Source organism: Brachycentrus maculatus, unplaced genomic scaffold (genome assembly GCF_059751285.1).
Source record: "Brachycentrus maculatus isolate JH-2025_06_01 unplaced genomic scaffold, ASM5975128v1 h1tg000326l, whole genome shotgun sequence".
Classification (NCBI taxonomy): Eukaryota; Metazoa; Arthropoda; class Insecta; order Trichoptera; family Brachycentridae; genus Brachycentrus; species Brachycentrus maculatus.
Window position 1 is genome coordinate 1,671,859 of NW_028281075.1, and position 19,090 is coordinate 1,690,948.

The following is a 19,090-nucleotide window of genomic DNA, read 5'->3' on the forward strand; positions in this document are numbered from 1 at the left end:
TTTTTCTTTATATAATTATTATATCATTTAATATGCATAATCCATTTCAATATTAAAATTAGGAGTATGTAGTACATAGCGTGTAATATTCAATAAAATTCTACATGTAGTATTTACTTAGATACAATATCTCTGTAATTGTTGTGTATATAATATATCATTTCTATGAATAAAAAATAAATAAATATTTGACTCTTACCTTATCTAAACACTTACACTTATTTATATTAAATATTAATGTGTAAGTACACACATACATGTGTAAAAGTTTCAAATTAATAAATGTCATATTTTCAAAAATGAAACCGCATTTCTTACTTCCAATTGTTATTCATCCGAACACCCCAAGCTATATAGGTAAAGAGAGATATTGGAAAGCAAGGGCACCTATGCAACATAAACACGAAAACCCGCAGTAAAATGAATGCGAGTTGAAATGCGGTAGCATTTACTAGCTTTTTGGAAGGCGAAACATTTGACAATACAATTCCGATAAGTAGGCATTTCTAAATGGACTCCATATTGAGCAATTCGAATGACTGGAATTAAGGCAATGTTGATGCCTTGCTGAGGTGATAAATAAGTTCTTTTGTTTGTTTACTAATTTTATTTAATGGTTTGTTTTTCCTATTTCAAATCATAATTAAGATTTTCATATCACCCATAAGCAAGCTCGCTTCTGACTATGAAATATTATTCCTGCCAAGCATGGGTTTATATTAAATTTCAATTTATATTTAGTTATTTGCTTTTTCAAATTAATTATTATACTCAATTTGAAAACAAGAAAGCATTTTAATTTGGATTTGATAGGATCCAAATATAAATTATGGTATAAAAAAAAGTATTTATTCTTGTGTTGTACACACATATTTCAAATTTTTGTTATTTTGTATACGATTATAAGAAAATAAGTGAAGTAGCCAAATCCCTTATCAATAAATTAAGGATTGGATTTATTTTTCTCTTTTGTATGAATAATTTAACTGTCTGCTACGCACCATTTCCTCATTTCATACATAAATGAGCAAAAAGATCTTCGAAAGGGGATACTGAAGTATTTGGTTATTTACATTTTATTCCTAACACAGTGGGTTCTCTTGGTAGAGAACGTAGGACGTAGAGAACCTGAACAATATGTAAATCAGGCAATCGCCATGGATCTTCCTCGAAAGACATCTACAGGAAGACCAAAAAATTTATGGATGCTACAGAAAGATAACATGATTCGAAGGTATGAGTTAGGTGACGTTATATATGATAGAAGGAATTACAACCTGAGGACGAGGAGAGCTGACCCTAACAGTCTTCAAAGACAATGATTAAAGAAAACACTTGTTTTATACCACTTGAGTACTCAAGTGGTATAAAACAAGTGTTTTCTTTAATCATTGTAACATGTCTTACCACAAAGTTAATGCAGAAACAATAAATGAGCCAGGAAGAAGACAGTGCGTTCTCTTGGTACAGTAATTTACTACACAAGTTTGTAGTTAAGTCGAATAACTGTTTTAGAGAAAATATTATCATCCAAATGAATAAAGTCAGCAATGACTATGTTAATTTTTAAAGAATCCTCGTCAGCGGGGCCTGCAGAGAGGGGTGGCTGTCCTGCGCTCAGTGTGGACAGCCACGGAAACACCTTCCTCTTTACTTGCGCGCTGCACTGCGCGATACCCGACATGAACCTGCCAAACAACCATCAAATCTAATTATGACATACAACGCTTTAATGATTCTATAGAAAAACTCATCAAATTGTCTCCATTTCTGAGCTTATTAGCGACTAAGACATTTATTATATGAACACGTTGACTGCCATGGCAATTTTAAAAATCCGGTCTAAAAAGCCAATTCTTTAAAAATATTATTTTATTTCTTGATTTTGAATATTTTTTTTGCAAGCATTGATTTCTTGTTCTCTTCCCAGAAGCCATCTATGTATGTTAGCACTGATATACTAGGAATTTTATTGTAGCTGCACGAATATGGCAAGTAAACACAGTATGAGATAACTCGTAGTCCTAGCAAAGAATGCAATCTATAAGTTATCTCGTAGTTGGCAGTCAACGTGTTAAATATTAAAATCAAACACTGATTTTTAGAGTCTACTAAATTGAATTATATTATTAAAAACACAAAAATAAAATTGGTGAGAATTGTTTCGCCTTGTTATGGCATATTCAAACTATGTACACATTTGTTTGCTAAATCATTTCCACCATAATATTTTCCCCAATTCATTCACAGTGAAGCGCCCTTGAGGTATTTTTTAACAAAAATGGCGCTATATAAGTTATCAAATTTTATTATTATTATTATTATTATGTATGTACTGTATTTTGACTGTAGTTTAAAAATGCTCTAACAAGGCGAACAATTGTCACAAATTCAATTTTTATGTGTTTTTAATAATAATAATAATAATTAAAACCAATGGTGCATAGGGCACTGCGTCATATAAATGTAGAGTTATCTTGATCGTTTACACATGAAGGAAAGGTGATCAGCCCTCCGTTTCAGGTACCAGTCCAAGGTAATATTGAATAAATATTACAGTGAATAAACACCCCCCCCTGGGAATCGAACCCGGGACCTCCAGAACGGTAGCCAAGCGTGCTGACCATTACACTACGGAGGCGGACAAAAAGTGTTTTTACTAATAAAATTAAATTTAGTAGAATCTAAAAATCAGTGTTAGATTTCAATATTTAATATATAAATTAAAACGAAGTTCTACAAATCAAATGCCAAATCTATATATAAATATTTATATGTAGTATTTATATGTATTTATATGTAGTTACGGGAAGTATGATTTTATCGCTTAAAAAATGCCAAATCAATAATAAAAATCTAAGACATTACCTGAGCAGTATGAAAGAAGGCGTCGGTGTCAGGACGGCCTGCATGACGAAGGCCGTGACGGGTGAGCGCGTTCGGGAGCGCAGGAAGTGCAGCAGGTCGCCGGATGTCGTGCAGCGCGGCCACGGCGATGGCATCTGCCCGCCGCGCCAGAACATGCCGCTCGTCGCCACCGACTCGTGCCGGTACACCACTATCACCTGAAGGCACCAAACTTGCACATCAACAAATGATAAAATATTATGACATTATTATTTCTAACACCAAATAACTTGATTCATTCTGTTTTAATACGGTGTATTTTTTAACATGATTTTGATAATCACTATTCAAAAAATTTTATTTCACAAACAATATTATGAGTATGTGTAAATCTATGCCCACAAATGCTAGGTTTTACTCTCCAGGGATTGTTGTCAAGATTTGCATAGATATCATGAAAAAAACGGTAAATATTACTGTCAGGGCTGTGAAGTCAGAGTCGGAGTCGTGGTGCCTGGGCCGGAGTCAGAGTCAGAGTAGGATTCGTAAAAAACGAGCGACTCCGATTACTTTTTCGTTAAAATTTTTAATATATTGTTTTTAAATTATTATAATGAATGTGCACGAATATTAAACTTGCAGGCGCAAGTCGCGCCGATATGGTGAATCACCGAGATCCATTTAATACATAAAGTCTACGAAAATTTGACTACGTTTCTCTCCTTCTTTTTCACGTTGAAAGAAAAGGAGCATTTGTTTGCACGCAATTTGCGAGCATTTTTTTGCCAGTCATCGTTCTGCATTGGTCACATCCACGTGTTGATATCATTCCATTACATAAACAAAATTCTCCCAATTTCTCTATTAATTTTTGTAATAGCAGGGATCGGAGGTACGTTTTCTTTGTAATGACAAAAAATGGCCATAATGCAAAGGCAGGAAACAACCTGATAAAATTGAGCTTTTTTGAGTCGAGTTGTGTTTTTTTCCGAGTTACCGTATTTAAATTAATTAATTAAACTTCCCCTTGTACAAATACTTATTACTATTACTTTATTCTAAAATGAATCTTCACAAATATGCACACATATCGCTCACTCCTTTCAAGAATGTCATAAATCAAAAATCGTCAATTTTCAGTTGTGCATGTTAATGATTTGCCAGGGAATATCTGATTGCTATTTTTTCACCATTTTCATTAGCACTGAGTACTAATTATTAAAGCTTTCACCGTGTAAAAACAGAATGGGGTATATTAAAAACAGAATTTAACGAATGTGCAAAGAGCGATAACATCAAGAAAAAAATATATAATTGCTAAACTGGCAAAAATCCTGTTTAGCATACAATGTGATTACATAACTATTGAAGCAATAATAGTGATAATTTTTTTCTAAATTGTTATCAAGTGGCATAGTCACTCCTTGCCGTGAGAATCTTTTGAAAGAAATTATAACAAGTAAGAAGTTGTGCAATTGCCTTAACAAAAATGCATTCAAGACATGCAGTGCTTAAAAGGGTATTTATTTATAAAATAATAAAAGAAAATAGTTTAACTACACAATATACTAACATATATGCAATATCAAAATAGAGGCAGTCATTATTTTGAAAATCAGTTACTCTTATAATGAGATTCATTACTATTTCCTTTTTTATGTTTAGAGACAAGTAGGGTAAATGAACATTCACCTGTGATTGGTGGTTTAGGTGACCCAAATTAGTCAGTAATAAGTCAGTCTTGTAAAGCATACAATGTGATTATAACAATGATTATACCAATTTTGGGTTAATACTGGGTCTACCAACGCCCCCAAACAGATCACAATATGGTATGACCAAAAAGCACTGACAAAGGCAGTTACAAGATACAATTCTTCCCCATCGTACCACACGCAGTACTCTCCACATCGTACATGTGCCGATACAACATATCCGGACTTGAAGTAACAATACATTTAAGTGATTTTGTCAATATAAAAGTGTTTTTGTTTTAACATTTTTATCACATTTAGACATGCAGAAAGATATTTTAAAAAATATTTGAAACAATTTGGCTAAATTTTCTCAACTCATTTTTAACTTACTACTATTGAGGTTGAAAAAGAAGCAGAAGAATAATACAATGATATTTCATATCAGTATACAAATATTTCGTATGAGTCCGTATGGTCCACTTATTATTTTCAATAGCATAATGTGGTCTTTTGACGAGTTAAAAAAAACCCCGTTCTAAGTTTACAATGATCAAAATTAAAAATCATCGGTAGAAAAAGAAGCAGCAAAGAAATACTACTAAGAAAGCTGAAATAGGAGAAAAAATTACACATTTATGAAAATTGTTCACACCTGTTCCTGCTGTGATACTAAAGACAGGAGAGAAATACTTTCTAAATCTCTTTGATAGGGATTTATTCTTAATCCAAAAGTGTCTGTTATAATTTTGACTAATTTCCGGTGGTTATCCATTTGAAATCCGTAAAAGTGTTGGCAGTCGAGAATGATAACCTGCGTGTGAGATTAGTACAGGGTATTATTCACCATCCGAGAGTGAGTATTCCATGTGAACAACATATCTGGTGTGTATGTACCTCGCCAGAGTGAGAGTCCAGAAAAGTCTTCATTATATTAAATTGTTGAGTAACTTCTCCGGCGTAGAGGCCATGAGTGAAAAATAAGTCATTGGTACCCGGTTTTGTTGCTAATCTTAAGTCAAAATATCTGGAAATATTGCAATCCAAGCCAATCAGCAATTTCTTTGTATTTGGAAGTGACAATTTGTCAGATTAATTAGATTTATACGACAACAATTAAAATAACTTAATAAAAATCCCTTTATAACCCTTGTCCGCACCCGATGGTGCATAGGGCACCGCATCGTATAGCAGCACTGTTATCTTGATCGTTAAATACACGAAGGAAAGGTAATCAGCCTTCCGCTTCAGGTACCAGTCCAGGGTCATTAAATATATATAAGGCTGAAAAATCACTAATAATTATTTTGACCCTCTTGGGAATCGAACCCGGAACCTGCAGCACGGTAGCCTAGCATGCTAATTACTATTCTATAGAGGCGGACAACATTAAATAAAAATACTTAGTATTACAGTTTCACTTTTTTTTTTACAACAGACCACTGAGAGCTTTCGCCTAAGAAGGCATTTTCAGAATAATAACTTGTTTTTACCAATTGTTGCCTTAATACTATTACAATCATTATAAGAGAGTAAGATATAATTACAAATAATAATAATTGATCATTAAAGACAAAACGGTGTAAAAACTGAATCTTGTTATACTTATTAGGTGTCACTACATTGGTGCAATGGAAGTCTTTTTATTTTTATACAGGTTAACAACAATCAACACTTGCAATAATGTATTTTATAGTAGTGTATAATAAAAGCACATTAGTGCATTTAAAACAGTGAGGGATTATATTAGTCTCGTTAAGTATAATTTAGTTTAGTAGAAATATGCCTCCTTTATTATATGCATATTAATAAATTGAAAACTACAGTATTACTCTTACTAAGAGAGTCTAATTAAAATGCAACAAACAAAAATCCTGTACTGCTCACGTCACACTTAACAGCCAAAATCTGTAAGGTAGGGACTGTTCATGGCGAGCATCTGACTTCGGATGGAGCACTCGGAATGCTGTACTATTACGAGTGCTCGCATCGTATCGTGTTACGTTACGACGAAATGACTCCGGTCAGTCCCCACCTTAAGGTGTGGAAACAGGGTTGGCGCTGTAGAAGCGAATCAGAGATCATCGATTGATTGATTTCTACTTATGTTTGAGTTCAATTTACCTTATTCCAGCAGTCAGCTGCTGAGTAACATCAGCGGGTTGAGTTACAGTCCATCGCATTACAGAACGTTTAAATAATAACCACAGGTAACGGACTATAGGTGGAGCATCCGGGGCGATCCCACTCTTCGAGGTTATGCCAAAAGTCATAGAATCGTGACTGCCTGTAAACAAAAACCATTCATCATATAACTTGAGATATTTTTACAAAAATGTTTTTATATAAATTGTAAATATTTTGGAGAAATCTTTTTAAGGCGTTTCTATCTACCTTCTAGGGACTTGAGGGTGTTTCTCTAATTTTTTCATACAGAAATGTTAACAATTAGGCAGTTACTGACTAAAACAAAGAACAATGGCTGTTTTTGGGAAAATGAATTGATGTTATGGGTCAACGTTCAAGGATAAACGCCCACTAGAGTATTAAGTACACTTACCAGGAATTGCAAGGAAGATAAGCGGAAGACTTTTCAAGTAATCTGGTAGATTTGTCATCCAATATTCCAAGTTTATATCTAAATCCGCCATCTTCATGAGTAATGTAGAATAAAATGCAGTTTTCAAAAAACCTAAAAAAATCACAAAATATGCAAAACATCTGTAGCACCAATTTTTATTATTTGGGGATTTAACAGATAACATGAAATTATACACAAGTTGTAAAAGAGGCAACCTTGATTAAGGCCCTCAGGAGGCATGCGCAGTACATGGACAAGCCAACTGAATTGCCTTTTCTTGACGACAGTTCTGACCAAGATTTGCTGCGTCCTACGCCTTATCTCTTCATTCCTCACAAAGTCAAACCACCGCATGCCTAAAATTCTCCGCAGACAACTATTCTCAATGCTTGCCTCTTTTACAAGGCATCAGGTTCGCGCCGCCCAGGAGGACCACTGCTGACAATTCGTCGGCAGTTTTCGTCAGAACTTCGGGACGCGGATCTGACTTGGGAGGATGCAAAGGGGCTGGCAGCCGACAGAAAAGCCTGGAGATAGTTTGTGGACTCCATATGCTCCACCTAGGGAGCGGATATGGTTTAATAATACACAAGTTTGTATACCAAACTGGTACTTGTACTGTTCCAATTACAAAATTTCACATTTGATCCTACATTTGTAAAAATAACTGGAAGAGCATGGGAGGGGGGATAAGGGGAAAGGGGAGGATCAAAACTCAAGTCAAAGGCAATTGTATAAAATTAGAGGCACACCACGATATCAATGTCGACCCACAATGTGAAATGATCTCAACACAAAAAAATAATCATACAAAATGTCATCTTGGGAGTCAACAATTTCATCAGTAGTTTCATTCAATTTAACAAAATCAGTTGTATATTTTTTTTTATATAAAACGTAAAATAGACTAGAGATCATACAAACATAAATCAGATTTCGGACCACAATGCTGTTGATGGGGGCATATGGGAAACCGTCAACATATTTCCATATGCAGGGGCGAATTTGCAGCCTAGATGAGAAATTGTTATAAAAATGAGGATGTTTTTGACATACGACGTCCTAGGTGCTACGCAGTTCCGAATTAAAGGCGTCGCAAGTTACAGTACAGAAATATTTTTACAGCTCCCCCATCAACAGTATTATAATGTTCCAAAATGTACTATGGTTCAACAAAAAAAACTAAGCGTGCACTTACTTTACAATATATCCTTGTTTTGATATATTCTCGGCCGGAAAATTTTAACTGTTTCGTTGAATAAAATGACGAATCGAATGCGAAATCACTAATAATTTAATAAATTGATCACATATGATCTTAAATCCCTCACGCAACATCCCGCAAATCGATGCTAAGTGGCGCTAAACATGGCAAGTGCTTCATTTTTCAAATAAAATACCAACACCAAAACGTATTTTTCGGAAAAATATGGCAGGAGTCCGCATTGAATTCAAAAATTAATAAAGCCGCCCGCCGCTACGCGCGAAACCCGGTAACGAGGAAAACAGAGAGACATGATATTAACACCAATGCTGTGACAGTGACACAAATGATGTATATTAGATTATATACTGATTATAAAAAGAATACTAAAAAGAGGGGGACTGGGCCTCACTGGGGACAATAATAAAATAATTCAAAAAGTCAAAAACCACCACAAATATTCCGAATGGATTTATGAGAGTAGATGACAGATGACAATTACAGACCAAAGACTAACTAAAGGTACATATACAGGTATACACTTGCTCGAAATAAGCATGCCATATAGTTTTGAGCATGCTCAAATAAAGTACTCCGACACACATCACATTTACTAGCAAGCTCTCTGTCTGCTCAGTGTAATGAAAAATGGAAAACAAAGCGGTCTTGCGCGCAGAACTGAATATATTATATTTGCTAGCAATGCAAACTATTGCCAAAACAAAAGAAAAACAAAAGGAATGGGATAATTTGGGTTATTAATTTATTTTAACTTTTTGTTTTAATAATTTTTAGTCAAGAGTTTTGTCATTCATGTTGATCGTCAAAACTGCATGCAACAAGGTGGTATGGACATGTAGAGCAAATCATAACGAGAGAATGACTAAGAAAGTATATGTGGCGAATGTGACGGGGAGAACAGAACGAGGACGGCCGAAAAAGAATTGGCACGATCAGAATAATCAGAACCTAAAATCTGGTGGCGTCAAAAGTCTGCGTAATCGGAGGACATTTATGACTAGATGTATGGATGTGAAGGAGGCGAGAAGTGTATGTCAGGACAGAAGAGGGTGGCGTTCCATCCTCTGTGCCTACGAACGACGTGATGATAGTAGTAGTAGTAGTTGTTGTAAATTGTTTTTCCATAGAGGCGATCGCTGATTCTAAAGGCATTTATTGTTCCGATATAAACTTTAAAATTGTAATGTTTTCTAATTTTCCCAGCGATACATTTTGAGTAAAATCGTGCACGGAACCTTACTATAAACTTGATTGAAACTAGCATGCTTATAAGCAAACCTGTTCACACATGTTCAAAACGCCCTTTCCCCTTCCACCCGCTGTAAGTAGCATGCCCGAAAATCGAACGGCTGTGGATTTTTGAGCATGCTCATTTCTAGCAAAGTACGTGCACATATGCTATATTTGCTTAAATATAGCATGTGTATCTAGACAACAAAATATGCCAATTGACAAATTGGCTGTCCTCTTTTGGAATTCCGAATGCAATGCTTTAATACTATGAAAAATTCCGAATACACAATATTTTCTGATCGAAAAAATTACCGTATGCTTTCTAATTGATTTATTTTGCATTTGTACTTTACCTGTTCTTTTGGATTATTCCTTTTTTGTTGTATATAATTTGTATGGAATCTCATTTATGCATTCAGAATTTCGAAAGAGGAAGAAGCCAGCCGAAATATCTGCAATAAATACTCGTTTGCTGTCTACCTAAAATATAAGTGAACGCAGCATCGTAAACGTATTATCGCAAACACGACCTCTGCGTTTTACTATAGGTACGGATAATGTGTTTCGTTAAATTGACAACATAACATATTACGGATTACGAGGATTGTTATTATTTTTATTTTTTATCAACTGCTGTTGTATGACTTCCCTCGATAGTGCGTGTAGCTCGGTAAAACCTGAAATTTTCTTCAGAACTATTTTTCTTTCAGTTTAAGCGGCAATATACATATTGTGATCGTATTTATGTGCTTCGTTGCATCGGATTAAGATTGTGAATTTGTGACCCTCAATCTGTTACTAATATTAGATACGTGCTTCAAACACTAAAACGAAAATAGGCCACAAGACAGACCTTCTGCTCGAAATTATTTACACTGAACCAGCGTTTTTAGGAGATTGGTACAAATTAAAAACCTTCAACGAGTTCCGATACTTTTGACGCGGTCGAAGAACCGCGAATTTTTTATTAAAATAGTATTTTTTGTTTAAAAGAGACAGTTTTCACATGTGTGTTGCTTGCGTTTCTCGGCGGTACATCGCTTTGTCAGCGGCGGCTCTGGGGCCGGGGGCGCGCGCCCGGGCGTCGGCCACCATGAGACCCGACCTGCTACAATTCATCCGACATACTTCTTCGGACCACTTCTGCGAAGAACGCGCCGAGCTTTAGGATTCAGGCGAGGGTCGATGTGATGGAACATTATCGGTTTGTTTACATTCGCCTATCTAAATTCCATCATGACGTTTCAGAAGCTGGTTCAGTTGTATTTGACCGTGATGCTGTATTTCCAATTCGTGATAATCAACTTCGTCGTGAAGATCGGGTTTCTAGCGACTATCTATCGCAGCCTGTTGTCCGAAGATAAGAAATGGTCGGTTCGCATCAGTTCGGGGGGCCTGTTATCTGCGCCGCTGGGTCTGGCGCGGGCGGTGCGGCGCTGCCTGCAGGGGGGCCCGCTCCCTGCGCTGGCCGCTAGCCCCGGCCGCCCAGTCGCCGGCGACGCGTCAGACGAACAAGACATCCGCTTCAAGACTATTCGCGACCAGATCATGGCACCCGTTTCTACCGCTGACTCCATGCGAGAGGACAAGGACAGGATGATCAACACTAAACAGAGGACCGGTAAGTTTCAGTTGCCGCGACCTGCAAATAGTACCTTTCTTTTTTTGTTATTGTGCTTATGGTCATCATATTCTCTGTTAAAATATTCAGGGCCAATCGTTTAGAAAGTAAACTTGTTCAATTATGCCGACAAAATAAATATAATACGTAACATCACAATTATAATATTTTTTTAATAAAATACACTTCCTTTGCCCTCTAAAAATTTTAATGCAACATTTTATTTTAAAAAAAATCTGAAATGTAAACAAATAACAAGGCATAGCGCAGGTATGGATGGATGCATTTACACCAGGGACGTCCCTCCCCTACATTTCCTATTTCGCATAGTACGGGTGTCAAATTATATTATTTTCTTTACTTAAAATATTTTCTCAAGGGTTTTAACAAGTATTTTCTTTCAATATTCTGTCAATTATTCAAACGTGTTCGGATAAATATATTGTATAAAAATATTCTGATAAATAATTTTTTGTGTAGCTTATGTATGTATATTGTATTTATGCAAATGTTGAGAGGTGATGACTTTTGAAACATTTTCTTTGTTTATATAAGTATATTATCGTACTCCCTCTAGATTCTGAAGATTCAGACATTTTTAATTGTGTTTTTGGTTCTATCCTTCTACAATTTTCGATGAACCTGCCATAGACTACATCTTACCCATTTAAAAAAGGGTCGGGTAATTAATTCGAGTAACCATTGGAATACATCGAATCTAGGGCCGCCACTGTGTAAATATTTTTTGTTAAAATGGGATTTTCAAAGGCAATGCGGAACAAAGGGAACCCGGCCCATAATACAATCTTTATATTTTGTAATATGAAATGAAATATATTTAGGTTGTTGATTTGTATCGGCTCATGTGTCTAAAAAAATCCATGGCGAACTAAATAATTCCATGAATTAGTTAAGGGGACTCTCGAATGTATAAAAATATTTTTTCTCAGAAGACCCAAAAATAAAGTTCTTTGTGATGAAATCGGGATTTTTTTTAAAAATCCTGTCAAAGCTTTCCTGTTGAATTACCTAACGTCCAAGTGACTGAATCTAGCTACGGCTTACACAAGGTCCCCCTGGAAATTTACCTTTTTTTTTAAATTAGAAAAACAGGAGCTTATTTTTTTTTATTAACATATAGTGTCATAATTAAGATACACGGAGCTTAAATTGTTGAGTAATTCATATTTATTGAATTTAAATTGACTTTTATCAAAAACTTTTGGCATGTCACAAATTAGATACGTCTGTACATCGTGTAATATCAGATTTTATAAATTCTATAAGGTTATAAATTTTAGCACCTCATGGCCCCCTGTTTGCTTCCTAGGGCTCCCCTACTCCCTCAGGGCCAGAATTACAGAATTACCCCCTCAGCTCTCTCCAGGGCCCCCTGAGGGGCCGGGGGACCCACTTTGGGAACCTATGGCATAAACCGACCAATGTAATTAACCAATCTGGGAAAAGGGACTAATTTCATCAGTCAATTCATTTGAGATTTGAGATGTAATCTCGAATCATGGTGGTCTCACTGTTATCAGTATATCGTCATTGATGATCTTGAGCGTTTTAATTTCAGCAGTCTAGACTGTAAACGCAACAAATCGTAACAGGAGATAAAAGTTCCCTTATTATGATCAGATATGTTTTGATAACAAGTAATAATGTTAACGGAACTAATAATTGACGCAGACTCATGTTTATACATATGATCCGAAACCGTTTAATTACGCAGATAACGCGGTGCTTGTGGAAGGTTATCAGAGATCAATATTCGCCCCAGTGTCACGGGGAACATTACAAAAGTCTATAGCTGAGATGTTTACTTGCGAACCGGATTACTAAACATCAAAAACAATCCATGAATGCTATAATATTTACAACATTTTGAGCGTGTCCAAATACTTGTTCACAAAATCTGGATTATCTCCAATTACAGGAGTTATTTTCATATTATTTTTTGACATCTCATCAAAGATGAAGAAGAATAAATACGTGTGTAAAGTGATTACTTAAACCAGCCTATGACGGTCGTCAGCCCCGCAAATGCCCAGACTTCCATATTCTTCTTCATCTTTGATGAGATGTCAAATAATAGTATGCTATTAAGTTTGTTTAAGATATTACCTATGTCATTTAATGTATTTCCGAAAATAATAAATTTTATTAAAATGACTATAATACTCTCTCCTCCATCCAAAAGCATAGGTGGTACTGTAAATAAACCCCTCTCCATGAATTACGATGCTATTTTTTTAGATTTAAAATCACTTCAAAATAAAAGCCACATACATAATATTTGTCGTATTTTAAATATTTTTTTCGTTTTTGTTTTTTTTTAGTTATTGACAATTTTTTAGATGATAATACCAATCCCACTTTTTTTCATCTTGTTTACAACAAGACACACCTCACGTTTTTTATAACCACTTAAATTATTTTGGTTTTTCGCGAATATTCCATAATATTCTTATCGTAACGAACTTAATGTAGCTTTAGTCAATATAACACATACATACGCACTGTACGATTCGTATTACACGCGACACATGCATAGTCGTGAGCCAAACAAAAACATGGCCTACGTGCAGTATCATTCGAAATATTACATTTACGTACTTCTAATCTCATGAGACAGGTTTATCTGGTATGGTAGTAAACAGGCGCCGAACAACAACATTAACTACCTATTTCCAAACGTTATTTGATTGGTAAATTATACACTTATTCAAACGAAAGTCACTTATTTTCTTCCATTGTTTGGGAATAGCGCATCAGTGTTTTTTTTTTTTTTTTTTTTTTTAACATATTGCTCACTCCTTTCAACGTCATATCAAAAAACTTGATTTTTCAGGAGATCGTTTTTAAAGTTTAAAAATATAATACAATGTATTAAAAATAAATATCAAGCCACTTATTGAACTTTTTACTGTGAAACAGATCTTTTTAGGGAAAACCTAAATGTTTTTTCTCCATTTGAAAAATATTTAGCATATTTAAAAATATGTATAATTTGCTGGGATATAGTAAATTTTCTGGGCATTCCGAAAACATGCACAACTGAAAATTGACGGTTTTTGATATATGACGTTGTTGAAAGGAGTGAGCGATATATTTATTTTATATATTTTTTCTTGACACGATCAGGTATGTCAAATATTTTTCCAAAGCGGCCAGGTTAGGAGTCAGGATAATCTGCGGGCATGTGTGAGAAGATGCATGAACGTAGAAGAGGCGAAGAATGTTTGCAAAGACAGAGTGGTGTAGCGTTCTATCCTCTCTGCCTACCTACCCCTGCGGAAAGCGCCGTGATAGTTTATTTCTTTTATAATCGTCGGAAGAGGCGAAGAATGTTTCAAAGACAGTGTGGTGTAGTGTTTTATTCTCTCTGCCTACCGCTGCGGAAGCGGCGTGATGGTTAGTTAGTTTATTTATTTATTTTATAATCGTCTTTTGATCAACTTTATTATAAAGCTAATGTCCCTATGCCAATGATCTTTGTTTCTTTAATAGATTTATATTATCCACTGATACTTCGTGATGGAATTGCATTTTTAATATATTATTAGATTAAAACCAATATTTTTAGCTTTTCCACTTTATTTTTATTTGACCAGCGACCGGGTTTCGTCGTTACCGACTTCATCAGACTGGTGGGAGGCTATACAAATTGTTATGTTATATATAAAACAAGGCAGTTGATAACCATGATTTGATATAATCATGGTTATCAACTCCTGCCTTGTTTTATATATAACATAACAATTTGTATAGCCTCCCACCAGTCTGATGATGTCGGTAACGACGAAACCCGGTCGCTGGTCAAATAAAAATAAAGTGGAAAAGCTAAAAATATTGGTTTTAATCTATGTAATAATATATTAGATCTTTGTTTCTTTCCGCGACTCTCTGGCAGCCGTGCGGGTCTTTATACTTTATAACAACAAAAACAAACACTTTTTTGTTTTTGTTGTGTGAAGCATTGTTTTGCAAAGCCGTGTGCCGCGGCACACTGGTGTACCGTGGTGATTAGTTGGTGCGTCGCGGAAAAAGTCTAGTTTCGTGAAAATAACACAATTGCTCCAAATTTTAATTGCCTGTGCTCAGTTAAGTGGGCTCACATTTCGCATTAAACATAATTTGTTTCATATGTTACCATAATATGGTAAATATGCACCTTAATTTCTTAATTTGGTAGGTGTACCTTGAATAGAAAAGGTTTTCGGAACACTGGCAAGTATTTTTTTGGTGATGTGGTATGGATGTTAACCCTTGCTGGTCCAATGTCGAATCTCATTCGACATCGATTTTTTCCTCTTAGGTCCTATGTCGGATGTTATTCAACATTTTTTTTAGTATTATTTATTTAAATTCCAAGCTTTTTACATTACATTTTTGTCACTCGTATCTATTACAACAGTATGTGGAGCATAGGACAAAGGATTCCAATTGTAATGTAACTGTCTACCTATTTTTTTTTTAATTTTGGGGGACCGGAAAGGGTTAAAGTATTTTAATTTTTACTGTTCTCGGTAAGGAACCTTATAAATTCAAATTTTGATTACATTCTCAGGTATTTTAAATATAAAATTTTAAATCGGAATTCATTATTCACAGTAAATTTAGGACATGTTTTCTTTCATTCTCATCTCTTGCAACCTTCCCACTTCTATTTAATTCTTTTGATCACCCTGTTTGATAAGCTATATTACTTTTTCAACTCGATTCCTCAACTTCTTTTATCTTGATCGAACTTATATGAAGGCAAGGTGATCACTCCTGCGCTTCAGGGTAATATCAAATAAATATTAGAGTGTAAAATCACTAATATTTATTTTCACCCCCCCCCTGGGAATCGAACCAACGCGGTAGCTAAACAAGCTAACCATTACACCACGGAGGCGGAGTAATTAATTAGTGCTGTGATTCTATTTACCTCAGTGTGTAATATTAATAATTTATATCCATTATTGTGACCTCGTGCATGTCCTTTTCTGTTGGTTTATAAATTTATAACGTCACCGTTGTGAACACAACATTGCAAGCTGTCCTCGACTATGTGAAAGATCACATCTCTTGCTACATATGTAGTATTGTGAATACTTGCTCATGATATATAGGGGTCTATCATGAATTTGTATATAAATATGTACCTCTAATCCCGTCTAGAGTTTTTTCAGTCACAAACATTATATTTATTTATTTGCTAATAGAAAATGAATTATCCTCTAATATTTATTACAGGATTATTGGGTACCTTTACAGGATTTTTAAAGTAATTGTTTAAGTGCATGTAGGTTACCACACTCGGCCACCGTTCTGGAGGTCTCGTGTCCGATTCCCAAGAAGGGTCAAATAAATACAAGTGATTTTTTCACTGTAATATTTACTCAATATTACCCTGGACTGGTATCTAAAACGGAGGGCTGATCACCTTTCCTTCATGTGTTAAAGTTCAAGATAACATTGCGTTTATATGATGCAGTGCCCTATGCACTATTGGGGTTCGGATAAGGGTTTGAAGAAATGAATTCGCCAGGAGTACAGTCGAATCTTATTATTTACCGAGTTTACATTTTCATCATTTATATCAGCTCCCTTTGGAAGCAATGTTGTTTGCGATGCGCCTCATTGAAATAATTTCTATCGCGGAGTTTTATTTGTGTCGTAAAATGTTCGTTGTAGTATTGTGACGCGATAGCACTATCTATGTAAGCCGTAAGCAATGGAGACAGTTATTTAAAAAATTTCATCATATGTTGACAACATCACAAATAATTTATTTTTAATCTCGGAGCAACTGTTGCTGGGCGTTGGTAACGCGGTCTCCTACGTATGTAGATATGGACACAAAAGTGGGGACTGAATTTGTATGTGTATATAAAACATATGACATTATTTCTCCAGTCGCGGATAGTATGACCGATCACTCTAGCTATGTGATCGATGTTTTCACAGCTGTTTTTTGTTGTTGATATGTCCACACGATTAACAAACTATGAAGATACTTAAAATACCGCTAGTGAAAAAACATTTACTGCATTTGTTGTTAACACGAAAGCCACCCGAATCATATTTGCGAGCGGTTTCTATTCTCGTCCGTGATATAAAATGAGTACGGAAGTATTGCTTGGTCCAGATTACTTAGTAATTTATTATTCTATCGAGATCAGATTACGAAATATCCTCTTCTGATTGTTGAAACCATAGCTTATTTTTAAAGCGAAAAATACTTGGAATAAATATTTGACTTACTAAGAAACTCCGTCGTTTTTTTTTTAATTTTAATTGTTGTTGATATTGGCGCCCCCTCCAGACGACGTTTAATCCGATCGCCCGTCTTAGGGTCATCATTAAAAAAGAGCATTGTACTATATTGTCTATTATTTGTCTATTATACGAGAAGTAAACAAACAAATTAAGTATGTTTTAGTACAAGTTAAAAATATGTTTGGTGTAATGTCTATCTAATCAGTCCGGCGCAAAGTCCACCGTCCGCATTGACCCACACCGCTCCGGGTGGCGCGTGGGCCGATCGATAAGTCACGCACTTCAGCTGGCGAGCATTTCGCTTTACGAGAAACGGCGCAGGGAAAGTTTCAGAACTGTAAACATCCAAATTAGTTAGATCTTTTGTAATCTACATTAAACGAGTTGATGGCTGTTTTTGTTATTTCACAATTATTACCGGTTTTATTACTCTCGCGACATACAATTGGTAGGATTTGCAATATTAAATATACGCAAAGGGCGCTGCACCAGAATAATGCCGTGCTACATTGATGATAAATGCATACACGAAGGCTGGACTCTTGCAGATGACGTAGAGCCGGTAGGAACTCGTTAACGTTAATGTTTAAATTCGACTGTCGTTAAACGAAGTTGTCTTTCGTTGAAGCTGGTTATTGTTGAGTCGATTGGTAATGACTTTCGTAGTATGAAATCCATAAGGATGGCGAGGAACGGCCCAAAGACGCGTACTTACCTAATTTGGGTGAAAACCCTTAACCAATCCGTGCCGATATCGTCAACTCGCATACGACATTTGCTATTTATCCTAAGGGGTTTTATAAAAGCACTGGTTTTGAGGACATACCATGTGGACTTTTCAGCTGTGCGAGCTTCGAAGAGACACGGGCTATATAAATAAATACAAATAAAAGAATGGTATTCTTTATAAAGTCCATTTAGATCCTAAATAGTCGAAGCACAAAAAGTCAGACGGGAGTGTCGAACTTTTTGTTGTTTACGTTAAAAAAATGTGAAATTAACAAAGTAGCCCAATGTAAAGTTCATTTTTTTGTAAACAGAAAACTTCAATCTGAACATAATACTTAGTTGGAATATTGAAGATGAAACTGGTTTTTAATCATTCTAGCCTATCAAAGTTTGAACAACATACGGTTTTCATTATTCTTCAGCAATAATTTGGCCATAATTTACGTAAATTTATAAATCGGTTTTAAGCATTTATTATCTACTCGTATATTCTCGACTTATAATTTCTCGTATTTAAGTACATACATATAAATAATATGCATACGCGCGCCGGAAATTGTCGCTTATCCCGAGAATAGGCACTAGTGATGCCAAATGAGTTGCTTGCAACTCGCAGCAGTAGAACTGCATTTGAAAAATTGAGTATTTCTCGATATAAAAGATATTTACAATAATGATGAAGATAATCGATTTGCAAAAGAAAATGGATCATTTTCCCAGTTGACGATTCCGGATTAAAGTAAACAAAAGTTCCCTGTTCTTAAACGGGTTTTTGACCCGCAATGAATGTGTGCCATAAGGATACAAAGAAATCCGAGATTGGCACAAACACTCGCAGCATCTCGCTCGTTCTGAGAATGTTGAATGTGTTTTGTTTCCCGAAACGAATG

At 35.4% G+C, this 19,090-nt stretch overlaps 2 protein-coding genes across 3 annotated transcripts in view; one reads left to right on the forward strand and one right to left on the reverse strand.

Moving 5' to 3' along the window:
• On the reverse strand, positions 1–8,486 carry LOC148304237 (PI-PLC X domain-containing protein 3). 2 transcript variants are annotated; one of them, XR_015838379.1, is made up of 8 exons: positions 8,321–8,486; positions 7,102–7,233; positions 6,666–6,828; positions 5,439–5,568; positions 5,197–5,355; positions 2,869–3,065; positions 1,411–1,688; positions 1–1,334 (listed from the first exon to the last, which is right to left on the reverse strand). XR_015838379.1 is itself a non-coding variant. In XM_088268741.1 (7 exons), the coding sequence occupies exons 2-7, from the start codon at positions 7,196–7,198 to the stop codon at positions 1,478–1,480; spliced, it is 957 nt and encodes a 318-aa protein (XP_088124867.1). In that variant the 5' UTR covers positions 7,199–7,233; positions 8,321–8,454; the 3' UTR covers positions 1,388–1,477. The 2 variants fall into 2 exon arrangements, 1 of the variants encoding a protein (XP_088124867.1); XM_088268741.1 differs by lacking the exon at positions 1–1,334 and having other exon boundaries at positions 1,388–1,688; positions 8,321–8,454.
• Positions 8,487–9,959: 1,473 nt separating this feature from the next.
• The window catches only part of LOC148304238 (6-phosphofructo-2-kinase/fructose-2,6-bisphosphatase-like), a 36,148-nt gene continuing 27,017 nt past the window's right edge, over positions 9,960–19,090 (forward strand). The window contains exon 1 of the mRNA XM_088268740.1: positions 9,960–11,201. Within this exon, the coding sequence (XP_088124866.1) occupies positions 10,817–11,201 (385 nt within the window). The 5' untranslated portion in view covers positions 9,960–10,816. The remainder of the gene's footprint in view (positions 11,202–19,090) is intronic.

Bases quoted from the DNA above. Each gene is read 5' to 3' on its own strand.
- LOC148304237 (XM_088268741.1), bottom strand. From the start codon at position 7,198: ATGAAGATGGCGGATTTAGATATAAACTTGGAATATTGGATGACAAAT. The intron at 3,066-5,196 runs GTGTGAACAATT...TGGTGCCTTCAG, and splicing joins TAGTATCACAGCAGGAACAG to GTGATAGTGGTGTACCGGCA. The intron at 1,689-2,868 runs GTAATGTCTTAG...GTTGTTTGGCAG, and splicing joins CCTTCTTTCATACTGCTCAG to GTTCATGTCGGGTATCGCGC.